The sequence below is a fragment of the Rhopalosiphum maidis genome, chromosome 3, assembly GCF_003676215.2.
Source record: "Rhopalosiphum maidis isolate BTI-1 chromosome 3, ASM367621v3, whole genome shotgun sequence".
Classification (NCBI taxonomy): Eukaryota; Metazoa; Arthropoda; class Insecta; order Hemiptera; family Aphididae; genus Rhopalosiphum; species Rhopalosiphum maidis.
The window spans coordinates 22,923,811-22,936,127 of NC_040879.1; the positions used below are offsets into that span (position 1 = coordinate 22,923,811).

The following is a 12,317-nucleotide window of genomic DNA, read 5'->3' on the forward strand; positions in this document are numbered from 1 at the left end:
CTTAAAACTATTTTTACAGGAAAGCGTTACGATGGACCAGAAGTTGATGTTTGGTCATTAGGAGTTATTCTGTATACTTTGGTTAGCGGTTCTCTGCCTTTTGACGGTTCTACCCTGAGAGAGCTAAGGGAAAGAGTATTGCGTGGCAAATATAGAATACCGTTTTATATGTCAACAGATTGTGAAAATTTATTGAAAAAGTTTCTTGTTTTAAATCCACTTAAAAGAGCATCATTAGAGGTTAGATACATTTAGTTTTACAACAATCATATTCTATTTCTTGTATATGTTATAGATTAAAACATATTTTAAAAATAACACTTAATTCTTGTTTATTATACTGAAAATATATTATAGGTTATCATGAAAGACAAATGGATGAACTTAGGTTGCGAAGAAGATGAACTAAAACCTTATGTAGAACCAGAACAAGATTTCAAAGAACCAAAACGAATAGGTATGTCTAATCGATGCTTAAAAATCACTATTAGCTATTTAGTTATAAAAATATTTAATTTGTCTTTGCTTACTTCGGGTATATTTAACATTTATATTTATAGCATTTTTTGATTTGTTTTGTTCTAGTCTGTCGAGTTACAGAAATATTAGTTGGAATGGGTTACAGCCGTGGAGAAATAGAAGAGAGTTTATCTCAAGCTAAATATGATGATATATTTGCTACTTATCTTTTACTAGGAAGAAAATCTAACGATGTAAGTATTCATATTGTGATACTTCTATAATCGAGTTTAATTTTGTTAATTATTATTATTTTTGTTCCAATCCCCTATAGCCTGAAAGTGATGGTTCTCGATCTGGTAGTTCATTATCATTAAGAGGAATCACTGGACCAAATCCTGGTGTAAATAACACCAACAATGTAGCGGCCGTGAACAATACTAATCAATCGCCATCACATCGAGGTGTACATAGGTCAATATCTGCAACCAATTCCAAACCTAGCAGAAGGGCTTCATCTGGTGGTGAAACTTCTGCTTTGACCACAAACCATCCAAATTCTAGCAATGTTCCTGCTACCAATAATACATCAAACAATCAACAAACAACCCATAACTCTACAAATAAAACAAGTAATAGTTGGTGATATTAAGTTTTTAAATATTTAAATTCACAATTCAACAATATTATTGCCTGAAACATTGTTTTATAAAAACAAATTAATTTAGTCCTTAATTATTATTGTTTCTGATAAATAAGTGTTTTTAGGTACCCCCAATTCAACCAATCACAATCACAATGTGGCCATTCCAAGTACTAATTTCAAGCGTCAAAATACTATTGACGCTGCCAGCATCAAAGAGAATACAGCTCGGCTAAACTCTAGACCTGAAAATATGATAGGCATGTCTATTTTTTTTTTTTATTATTATTATTATTGATTTAGACTTTTATTACTCTTCTCAATAACATCTAGCAAGTGACTCTAGTTTTAATTGTAATATAATTCTTAGGACCAAAACAACGATCAATGGCTCCAGGAGGGTCAGTGGGTAGAAGAAGTACAATCAGTTATGATGCTAAAGCAGCCGTATCAACTCCTCCTGTAATGGATCCAGCAAGGTATACCTTTGACAGAAATCACACATAAAATGAACACTTATAATAATAATAATGTTATGTAAAATAACTTTTTGTTTATGTTATCTTGTTTCTCCTTAACACTGATTAATCTTCTATAATTATAATATAAACATTTGTTCATTCATTTTATTCTATTCATTATTATTGGTGGTAAGATGATAATTTTGAATTAATGTTTGCAATGCATTGGTAATTGGGTTTAGTGCGTTGGCTGTACCTAATTCTGGTTCTGGATGTGGAGATACACGATCCAAAGGTCACGTCAAATCTGCCTCTGTGTCTAGTGCCACAGAACACGCCACAGAACCTCCTGCCCACCCGAGGTATTCCTCCCGTTCATAATTTTATAACTGTGGCTAGATTGTTATAGCGTCTTTTAGATCGTATCAAATGCATGTTGTGTATTGTACGCATTTTAAACATTTGAAAACTCTTGAACATATTGTTCCTCAAAATATACTCTGCGGATAGAGTTTATCTTTTCAAAATTCATTTAGTAAAATATAATAATATATTTTCTGTGCTGCTTCCTATTACTTTGGGATATAAATTGTGCGAAATGTACATTCCATGAAAATATTACTGCCGTCTATTATACAGACTGAAATATTTGTGCATGCACTTATGTTGTTCATACATTATACAATATAATTGGATTGCTAACTATTATTCATTTTTTTACATTTTAACTAACCATGTGTATATATATATTGTCATTTAAATTAATAACAACCTCATTGCTATGTTAATAATTTTCATTTGTTAAATACTAATAGAATAAACAATTAAAGAAAGCTTCTAAAACCGTTAACGATTTAATTAGGTTTGCATGATTTTGTATTATTGTTTTGCTACTACTAAGTTTGAAATAGAGGGAAGAAATTGGCATTTTCACTATGATGAGTGTTTATCATTTTGTAGCTTCTTATAAGTTAACGTCTTATGAATGAAACTATTGCATAAAAATTATTTGATAAATGATATTATCATTAAAAAACTGGTAAATGTTGTAAATAAATAATACAATATCAAATATAAAAATATTGTCCTGTTTGTAATTTTAATACATTTAGTACAAACAGACAGTGCATTTATGTTTTCACATATAAAATGTGTATAACAATGAACAATTTATTTATTTTTAATTTAATGACCAATTTTTTTGTCAATGTCAATGTCTTTCAATTATAATCAGTTTTTTAGTTTTACTGTCATGTCAAAATTTGTTGTGGTTATAGCTTTCCCGCTCACACTTGTGTGGGCGCATGTATGCGTTTACATATATTTAATGATAACATTATAAGTTTATAATGATTTTAATATACTTATTGGTGATATAGGGGTGTTACTGTATCACCTGCATCACCAGCAGTCAATAGCCGACAGCCATTCCCGAGGAATGTGCCTAGTCGCCAGACCTTCCATTCTGGTCAAAATAGACATAGAGGTTATACTGGCGTTGGACCTACTAACAACACTGGCAGTCCACATGATCCATCTGTGCAAAGGCCATCATTCTTTTCAAAAATATCATCCAAGTTTGTTAAACGGTAAGTGTGTAATAATCTTTATTTTGAAAATTCATTGTTCCTTAAAATATAGTTTTTATTTAATAAAATCCTGAAAATTCTTGATCTTATGATTAAACATTTTCCATACATTTTTATACAAAGAAAACATAGGTCCCTGAAGTAAATACTCAAAAGTTTACATTATGATTTAATTGTCTTTTTTTTTAAGTAATTAACTTTTTCAATTTAATTTTTGTAAGGCCTATGTAACAAGTGAGGTGGTTAAAATTAATTTAACCTATTTAAATTACCATTTTTAACTCTATTTCTAATGCTTGCATTATGATTTCATATCTCTAAAAATATTCTATATATTTTTAATCCAGTATAACATCCATCCACGTCTCCACTTTTTTAAAATTAAAACTAATGAAAAAACTCACTAATTATATACTTACTAACATTGATTGCATTTTACTCGCAGAGGCCTTACTTGTGAAAGCTTGTCTTAATTATTATTATAATATTTTTTTTAAGTTTTATTTAGCATATTTAGGACAATTTTGTGTGCCATATATCATTCAATAATTAAATAATTTTAATAATTTGCATATTTACATGTATTATTAGCGAACCTTGCATAATTGTCTCAATAAAGGCAGCGCTCAAAAACAATTTTTAAAAATTTTAACACATAATAATCTATTGGCTAGCTTTCACACAGATACGGTCCCTGCACAGATTATTATTATATAATTTTTTTATGTTTCTGTCATTTTTTCCATCTTGTGATCGATGCTTTTTTGTGTATATGTGTGCAGGACCACTCCCCATTAATATGAAACAAAAATACCAAATAAAAAAAAAATCATACATCCATATCCATTCATATATCACACGCATGCTACCACTAAATTATGAAGAAGACAAGCAAAAAAGGGGCAGGCGGGCTCTTAACTATTTTGAGACAATTATGCTGGGATGCCGCTACTCGCCGTTGACATGCTTAGATCTGAAAGTTTTAAAGTTATATATTTGTGTATAAATATATATATATATATAGATATGTGTGTGTGTATGTATGTGCGTGTGTGTGTATATGTATATTTCTATATGGATACATTATTTATATTGTTCCAAATGACTATAATCAACAGCTACATTTTTGTCCAGTTAAATCAATAATAACTTACTTTCTCATTTAAACCTCATAATTTATGTATGTTGATTGCATTTTGTAATATTAATTTAATTTAATTTTTAATTTAACTGCATAAGACATAACTTATCATTGTGTTTTAATATATTTTTATTACTAGATAGTATATGTATTACTTATCTCTACAGACTCTAAATTGAAATTAACTACTTATATACATATATACTATATCTATACATAAATATACATGTATGTATATATATAATTCCAATAACAATTTTTTTTTCTATGTATTTTCTAGTCCCCGTATAACTGTTGCATAATTATGTATTTTATTATTTTAATCGTTTTCTGGCCTATATTTTATTACTGTATACTACAATGATACATATATTATTATTATTATTATTATTATTACTACTATCATTATTATTATTATTAGTCATAATTATTCCTTAGTGTACAAACATTATTTTTAAGCCAATGTTATTATTGTCTTTGGATTTGTAATAAATTGTTTGATATGTGGCATACATTTGTTTTTTTAAGTTAACACACCAAAGTGTTTTGTACTGAGTATGTTATTACTAAAATTTATCATGTATATAATCATTATAATTGTGTAAACCTACACATTTTTTTTTTTTTGTCTATAAATTGGCATGGCAATTGCACGATGCATAGAACTACTATTATAACATGAATTACCTAAAAAATATTACTTTTATCTGTTGTGTACATGGTATGCATACAAATATATATATAATTATTATGTTTATGATAGATAAAATCTTAGACCTTATACTATTAGATGCGCCTTCCCTATATTATTAACATTTTTAACCGTGGTAAAGCACAACACAGTTTTTCAGCTGATACCAGTTGTGTTTGATTGAATATTTACAATTTTATAAAAATTTAATATATATTAGTACATTGCAATCTAATGAGTATGTGCCTTATAATATGGTTACATCCAAATAGCTTACTCTTGTCTCTACCATAACTACTATAATATGCCATAGTAAAAATACATAGCAGCAATCCTTTGAGTGGATTATTCATCTGTTTAATTTATGTATTCTATACAGTTACGATATCATCAGGCGTAATAGATTAAATAGACTTTTCACATTTTTATTTTTATTTTTATTTTTTATTTATTTATTATTTTATATTTTTGTTTTGTTTATTTTATTAGTTTTGTTTATATTTTATTTCAGGCCAATGGATCAAAATCTGCCCAAAAATAATATTGTTAGGTATGTAAAATCAAAACAAATTTTGCCTGACATAGGCTAGTCCAAACGATTACTAACATAGTGTTTATATTGTGCTAACTAAAACAAAGAGCAAATAATAATTGTAATATTTTGTAATTATTCAGAACTTTTGATTAACCTTTTAATAATGTCACGAGAGTGAGCTCAGGTTACTTGACATATATATGAAAAGTGCATAATTTAATAATTTTGATTAAATCCTTGGTTTTTCTAAGATGAAAACAAAAATATTTAGGTTTCTAAAATTTGTTTGATTTATTTTTATTTTATCTTTATTTTATTGAAATATTTTTTACTAAATTTTATTTTTATTTTTATTTGTGATTATTTAAACCTTATTCATATATACCGGTGTTTTTATGTCTGATAATTCATGATATACATATTTTATTCAATAAGTGGATTTATTTTGACATTAATACTGTATCCACTTGAGAAAAATCAGTATGTCAAAGATATTATCCTGTAAAAATTCGTTTTTTTAACTTAAACAGTTAAACTGTATAAATAAATAATATCTAAACAACCCATCTATGTTGAAATTATTCACTCATGGTTGTTTTTTTATTTTGTTTTTTTTTTTGTATTTGTATTTTTTTTTAGAAAAATCTTACGTGTCATGCAATGACTAAAAACAGTAAAAACTCAATATCATTTTATTATATGCCTTTTATTTTGATAGTTATAGAATTACTTTTAAATTTAATTGTTAGATTATATTAAAACATAAAATATTAAACTAAATGTCCTAGAACACTATGTTTGTAAACATAAAAAAAAATTGTCATATCGATGCGTGTCCTCAAAAATACCTCATCAAATTAATGATGGATTACAATTGGTTATTTTAAATTATTACCCATATAGATTTATTTAAAACTTAAAACTCAATTGTTATTAACATTAAAATATTTAAAATAATAATATATTATATTATTATATTTCATTTACAATCTATCTTATACATTTTAATAGTTATAATTATATATCTACATATTATAATTGATACTATATAAAAACTTAAATAAAAGTAAAACATTAAAATGATGCTTGAATAACTTTTTTTAATTATATTTCCTTTGGTTAATGCATCTTGTCAGATAATATTAGGAAGGTGATAGGTTTATAACTATACTTTATATCTTTGGATACTTCATTTTGCTGTTTGCTCTAACAGATAAGCAATACCAAAAAAATCAACAATAGTATTATTAATTCTCATTGTTAAAGGGCATATTATATATCCATTATTCAATACCATAATTAATTCAAAAGTTAAAAGTATTGAATAGAATGTAATGTAAGGTAAATATAAATATTGAAGGTTGTGCATTCAGGTTTAAATATCTAAATGCGCTATTATATCTAGGTACCTAACCTATTTGTGTTATAGACTATTGTAATGCAAGCTTCAGCATTCAATTAGTTTTTCAGTAAACTAAACAAAGACAAATATATAGCTAGGTACAAAAGCTTACTAATACCATACTATTAATGATTGCCTTTAGACGAACAGATGTTAGTTCATCATCATAAACAGTGAAAAGAAAACCTGGTAAATAGCATAAGAAATCTCTAAATTATGTTTGAATTATACTTAAGAGAACATTATACCCTCACTTGTTGTCTGTGTCTTACTAATGTACATCATATCAAATTTGCATTCAGTTGACACATTTTGTAATGTTAGCTTTAATATTAAAGTAAATTTACCTATTACCAAATTTAAAGGTAAGAATATTATCTAAAAAATACCATATGCTTTTATTGATATTATCATTTCAAAGTGAGTTATAGCTATGTAAAATATTACAACTTAAAAATATTCATAACTCACTTTAAAATTATTATATCAATAAAAGCATATGGCATTTTCTAGATAATTTTCTTACCTTTAAATTGTATAATAGATAAATTTACTCTAATGTTAAAGCTAACATTACAAAATGTGTCAACTGAATGCAAATTTGATATGATGTACGTTAGTAAGACAGACAACCCATGCGGGCATAACGTCCTCTTAATACATTAAACAAATTTATAGCTTTCTCCATTGTTCTTTTACGTATTATAAAATAGTTAGTAAATTTTTCAAAATTGAGAACCTAGAAAACCAATATGTGCCGAAAAAGAAGCTGTTGTAATCTCATATAATGTGTATAAGTACTAAATTATTCATGTTTAAAAATCATTATAATTGTTGATAAAATCACTATTAATGAACTCAAGACAATGTTGTAAAATATGCATAGTGTTTATTATACAATTTACGTATAATTTTAAAATTAGAAAAATAGGGAATAACCTTTAATTTTATTTATGCATTATTATCGTAGTAAATATAACATGTGTAGAAATATCTAACAGGTGAATATATATTGATTACGATGTTGGTCGTCAATATATTAATCAATTAATCTATTTAAATATAATAATTATTATATTCATTACCTTCGTATTTATATAAACACACCGTGTTCCTATTTCATTGAATAATCTGAATTTGACATTTTTAAAAACAGTAATACAGTGAATGACGATCAAATGAAACCCAGATCGTTGAGATTCACATGGAGTATGAAAACGACGTCTACAAGAGACCCAAACGAGATTATGGCTGAAATAAGAGAGGTGAGTTGTCTGTCCACAAAGTGCGGTGATATTAGACCTTGTGGAAATAATGTTGCAGGCTCCCCATAAATTATGTACAAACTATAATTATTCTTATTTCGGTCATTTTTTCTTTTTTTGTGATCAACCACAATCGGTTATTACTTTATAAAAGTATAAACCCTGTCGCTTACCGATTGTTGGTTGTTGAAATTAAAACGTGTTAGAAATATATAATAATGAGTCCTCCGGGCATATTACCAGCCTTTGAGTTTTTCCCAAAAATGATTTTTAAATAAATTAAAATATATATCTATATACATCTAACTCCACTTTTGTCTGGAGACCCTGTTTAGAACGAAATGCCTAGCTAGTATCCCCGATTCTTACCCACCAGTAGGAACTGGAATAAATAAATAATATTATCGTCAGCAGAATTACTCCGCTGGAATAATCAGCTCCGAGGTCTCTAAAAACGTATTTTAACGCCTTTCTCCCACATTATTATATTTCGTCCCAGCTGTTTCGATTGCCACACACAATCTGATGAGGTATTCGTCGTGTTTATCTCTGCAGTAATAAAATCTACTATTGACTAAGTAAGACTTGTCATTAATAACCATACTGCTACGTAAATAGTAGATGGACATTACACGGGAAATTACGGCAGTGCAATAATGCAATTAACCACGAATGTGTTTATTATAATCTACCTCTGTACGTGCAATAAAATTACGATATTAAAAGTATGACTTATTACTTATTAGCTTATCATCGGGTTTACCATTGTCTGTCGTGTCGTGTTTAAAAATTGTGCTCGTCTTGACTAAACATTTCGCGGTATCTCATGGTTAGTGAATTACACTACGATTACAGTGACAAATCTGAAGCTAAACACGACCCGACAGAAGACATAAACTCGACTTTCCCATCGCAGGTCGTGGGGGACCATTCGAATTGTTTTTAATACTCGGAACGTAACTAAACCCTCCACAAACGCCGTTTTATTTTTATACCATTGTCTGCACGTGGATACCGGCCCGGCTTTTGCTGTCGTCGTCGTGTCCTCCTAAACCCCAACAACTCCTCTCAAGAAACGTGACGCGATCTCCGACGATTAACCGTTTTGTTTTTTCTTTCTCGTACTCTCCCGTACTACACAGGTGCTGGACGCCAACAATTGCGATTACGAACAGCGCGAGCGCTTCCTGTTGCTGTGCGTGCACGGTGACCCGAACACTGACTCGCTGGTCCAATGGGAGATCGAGGTGTGCAAGCTGCCCAGACTGTCGCTGAACGGCGTACGGTTTAAACGCATATCGGGCACGTCCATCGGGTTCAAGAACATTGCGTCAAAAATAGCCAACGATCTAAAGCTCTGACTACACACCGAAAACCTGCCGTCTACCGACGAATAGGTTTTTTGGTTTCCGTACGAAAAAAAAATTACACACACCCACACATCAACCCGCACACACACAAATACACATGCGCTCGCGTGCGTGCGTACAATATATGCACACACGGAACAGACGGAACGGGAGCAGCGCGTATAACCATCGAATAACGATAATATTATGATATTGTATTAATATTATTACTATTATTATTATTATTAGGTCTAAAATATTATATAATATATGATTATAATATTTTGTCTATAACCGACAACGAACACGCGTCGCCTTTTGCGACCAGCTAGGACTCAGTCGTTGCGTCATACGAATACGTACATATTACAAATTATACACACAAATCTTATACCCGTATAAATATTTAAATAATAAAACAACTTAGAAAAAACGGCGGTAGGATATTCTGCTCGCCACCAAACATTGTCCGAGACAGACGCAGCGTGTGTTCCGGCAAATCGTTTTTGTAAAAATAAAAGTGTTTTTTCAATGATTTTGTTTTCGTTTTCGTTATATGATTTTTACTTTTTTTTTTTTAATTTTGATTTGATTTAATTTTTTTAAACTTAATTTCGTTTTGATTCATTTTCATTTTCGATAATCTAAATATGCCTTTGATTTTTACTATATGAATTAATTTAAATAAAATAAATATCGTTAGAAATGACTGCCCCCACCCCCTCCCCCCTAGTCCATACTAATACACATACATACTTATAATTTAATGTAAACGACCAGAATTTTATCATTTTTACTGATTTTTAAATTATTCTCTACTTTTACTTACATATAGCAGCTTAAACTTATGCCATTTATACTAAATATTTCTTTGTGTACTTACTTCCAATAGATAATTGAATTATACAAATCATTAATTACTAGCTGTTTATTTTTACCGGTTAGCAAACATTTGCTTTACTAAACTCTACCAAACATTTTGCTCTTCAGGGGTGTCTTGGGTATTTTGAATATATATTCGTCCGCATGCCCATTAGTTTTAATACTATTTATTTGTTTATTATTAATTTTTTTTTCATGTATAAATTTAAGATTTATTATTATTAAATAATGCTCGTGAATAAAATTTGAGTTAATGCGTTGTAGAATTTTATTTAAGTACGTAAAAATAAAAGGGGGGATTATAATTTACATACCACTTTTACAATATTATAATATAATTTTCGACATCAAAAGTAATATTGTAATCAGTAGCTCGAAAACCATAAATAACGATTATAGCCGCAACCAATAAATATTATTACTATTTTTATATTCATATTAATATGTATGTATGTTTGTTCTAAAATGCCCGATATTATATGTGATATAGCAATATTTGTGGCAATCCCCCCTCCCTCTGACTGATGATCTATCATTTTAAAGCAGAAGTGTTGAAATATTTACAATGATAATATTATATTAATACATTGTAGATCATTATATCTTATGAGAATTGACTCTCACGTGTAATATATTATATATGTATATGTTAAATATAAATATAACAAAGAGATATCGTATGAACGAAGATCTTTTTTATTAATGCATTTCTTTATAATACTCATATATATATTACGTAATTGGTCTCGCTAATTAAAAAATTGTTGTTACTAATCACTACAACTAGTTCTGATGATATAGATCAGCGGAGTGCTTTGTGTAATATTTTCATAAAATTATATGTATAATGTATTGGCCCACCTATCTTGTAAAACTTGGCGTTTTTAACGTTTTCCGTGCAAGCATAAATGTTGGCTATGTAGGTCAACAAAAAAATTATTTATTAGCAGTTAAATAAATTGTTTCATATATATGTATTTACTAAATGTTTTGATACAAATTGTGTTTTATGAAATCAACAGCTCTGTATGTAATTTGTATTTTTGCTATTGTGTCGAGTCTAACAAAATCAGTTTCAACATTTGTTCATTTTCATATTCCACACACAAATTACTATTGCATTTTACATAATTATTATTTTCTAAATTATGTATACATAATACCTATATATATATTATTATTATTATTGTTATTATGTAAAATCAATAATTTAATTATTCAGAGTAAATTTTTGTAATGTCATAATTATTGTTTACTACAGGAAACATAATGTTACTGTTTAATTATGTAATGGCATTAAGCAATTTGGTGTTGAATAGCACAAATCTGGTAATCTGATACCTATTTAAATTGATAATTTGTACTATTTCCTGCTTGTATAACAAAATATGGTTTTCATGGGATGTATAACAAAGATGATGTGATATGTGAAATACTATTAAATTAAATACTAAATATTTTTTTTTTAACAATATTAATTAATAACAATTTTTAGTACAATAATAATAAAAGGTTATCAGACTTCACCAGTGACATTGCTTTAGCATTACACAAAAACAAAAAATGAATTAAGTATGTCGATAGATTAATATTAATATATATATAAATGTGTATTTTTTTTTTTTACTGTAGTCATGTAGACAATATTTGTTAATTTCCTGAAAAAGTTATACCCATGCTGTGCAGTATGAACTTGTAAATTTTTCTTTAAGGTGCGTTTGTTAAAAGCAATTATATAAGTTCATTATTTTATGATGTAATAATATTTCTTTAAATAAATTTCACATGAATCAAATTTTTCATTTTTAAGATTTTTAACAAACGTGACCTTAAAAATAGTGTAATAATAGTGTATGTTATAGTCCTTTTTTTATCGTTTAGATATTATAACACCATTAAG

At 28.1% G+C, this 12,317-nt stretch overlaps 1 protein-coding gene across 4 annotated transcripts in view; it reads left to right on the forward strand.

Annotated features, from left to right (window-relative positions):
- LOC113557266 (serine/threonine-protein kinase MARK2-like) overlaps window positions 1–12,276 on the forward strand; it is a 49,908-nt gene extending 37,632 nt beyond the window's left edge. Inside the window, exons 9-19 of one of the 4 annotated variants that reach the window (XM_026962688.1) lie at window positions 20–240; window positions 358–457; window positions 586–713; window positions 794–1,091; window positions 1,228–1,362; window positions 1,473–1,581; window positions 1,806–1,925; window positions 2,943–3,152; window positions 5,496–5,534; window positions 8,078–8,186; window positions 9,329–12,276. In XM_026962688.1, the coding sequence (XP_026818489.1) occupies window positions 20–240; window positions 358–457; window positions 586–713; window positions 794–1,091; window positions 1,228–1,362; window positions 1,473–1,581; window positions 1,806–1,925; window positions 2,943–3,152; window positions 5,496–5,534; window positions 8,078–8,186; window positions 9,329–9,547 (1,688 nt within the window). In that variant the 3' untranslated portion in view covers window positions 9,548–12,276. Of the gene's footprint in view, window positions 1–19; window positions 241–357; window positions 458–585; window positions 714–793; window positions 1,092–1,227; window positions 1,363–1,472; window positions 1,582–1,805; window positions 1,926–2,942; window positions 3,153–3,934; window positions 4,445–5,495; window positions 5,535–8,077; window positions 8,187–9,328 lie in introns of those variants that run through there. The other 3 variants (XM_026962689.1, XM_026962690.1, XM_026962691.1) reach the window with 3 other exon arrangements.
- Window positions 12,277–12,317: the final 41 nt, after the last annotated feature.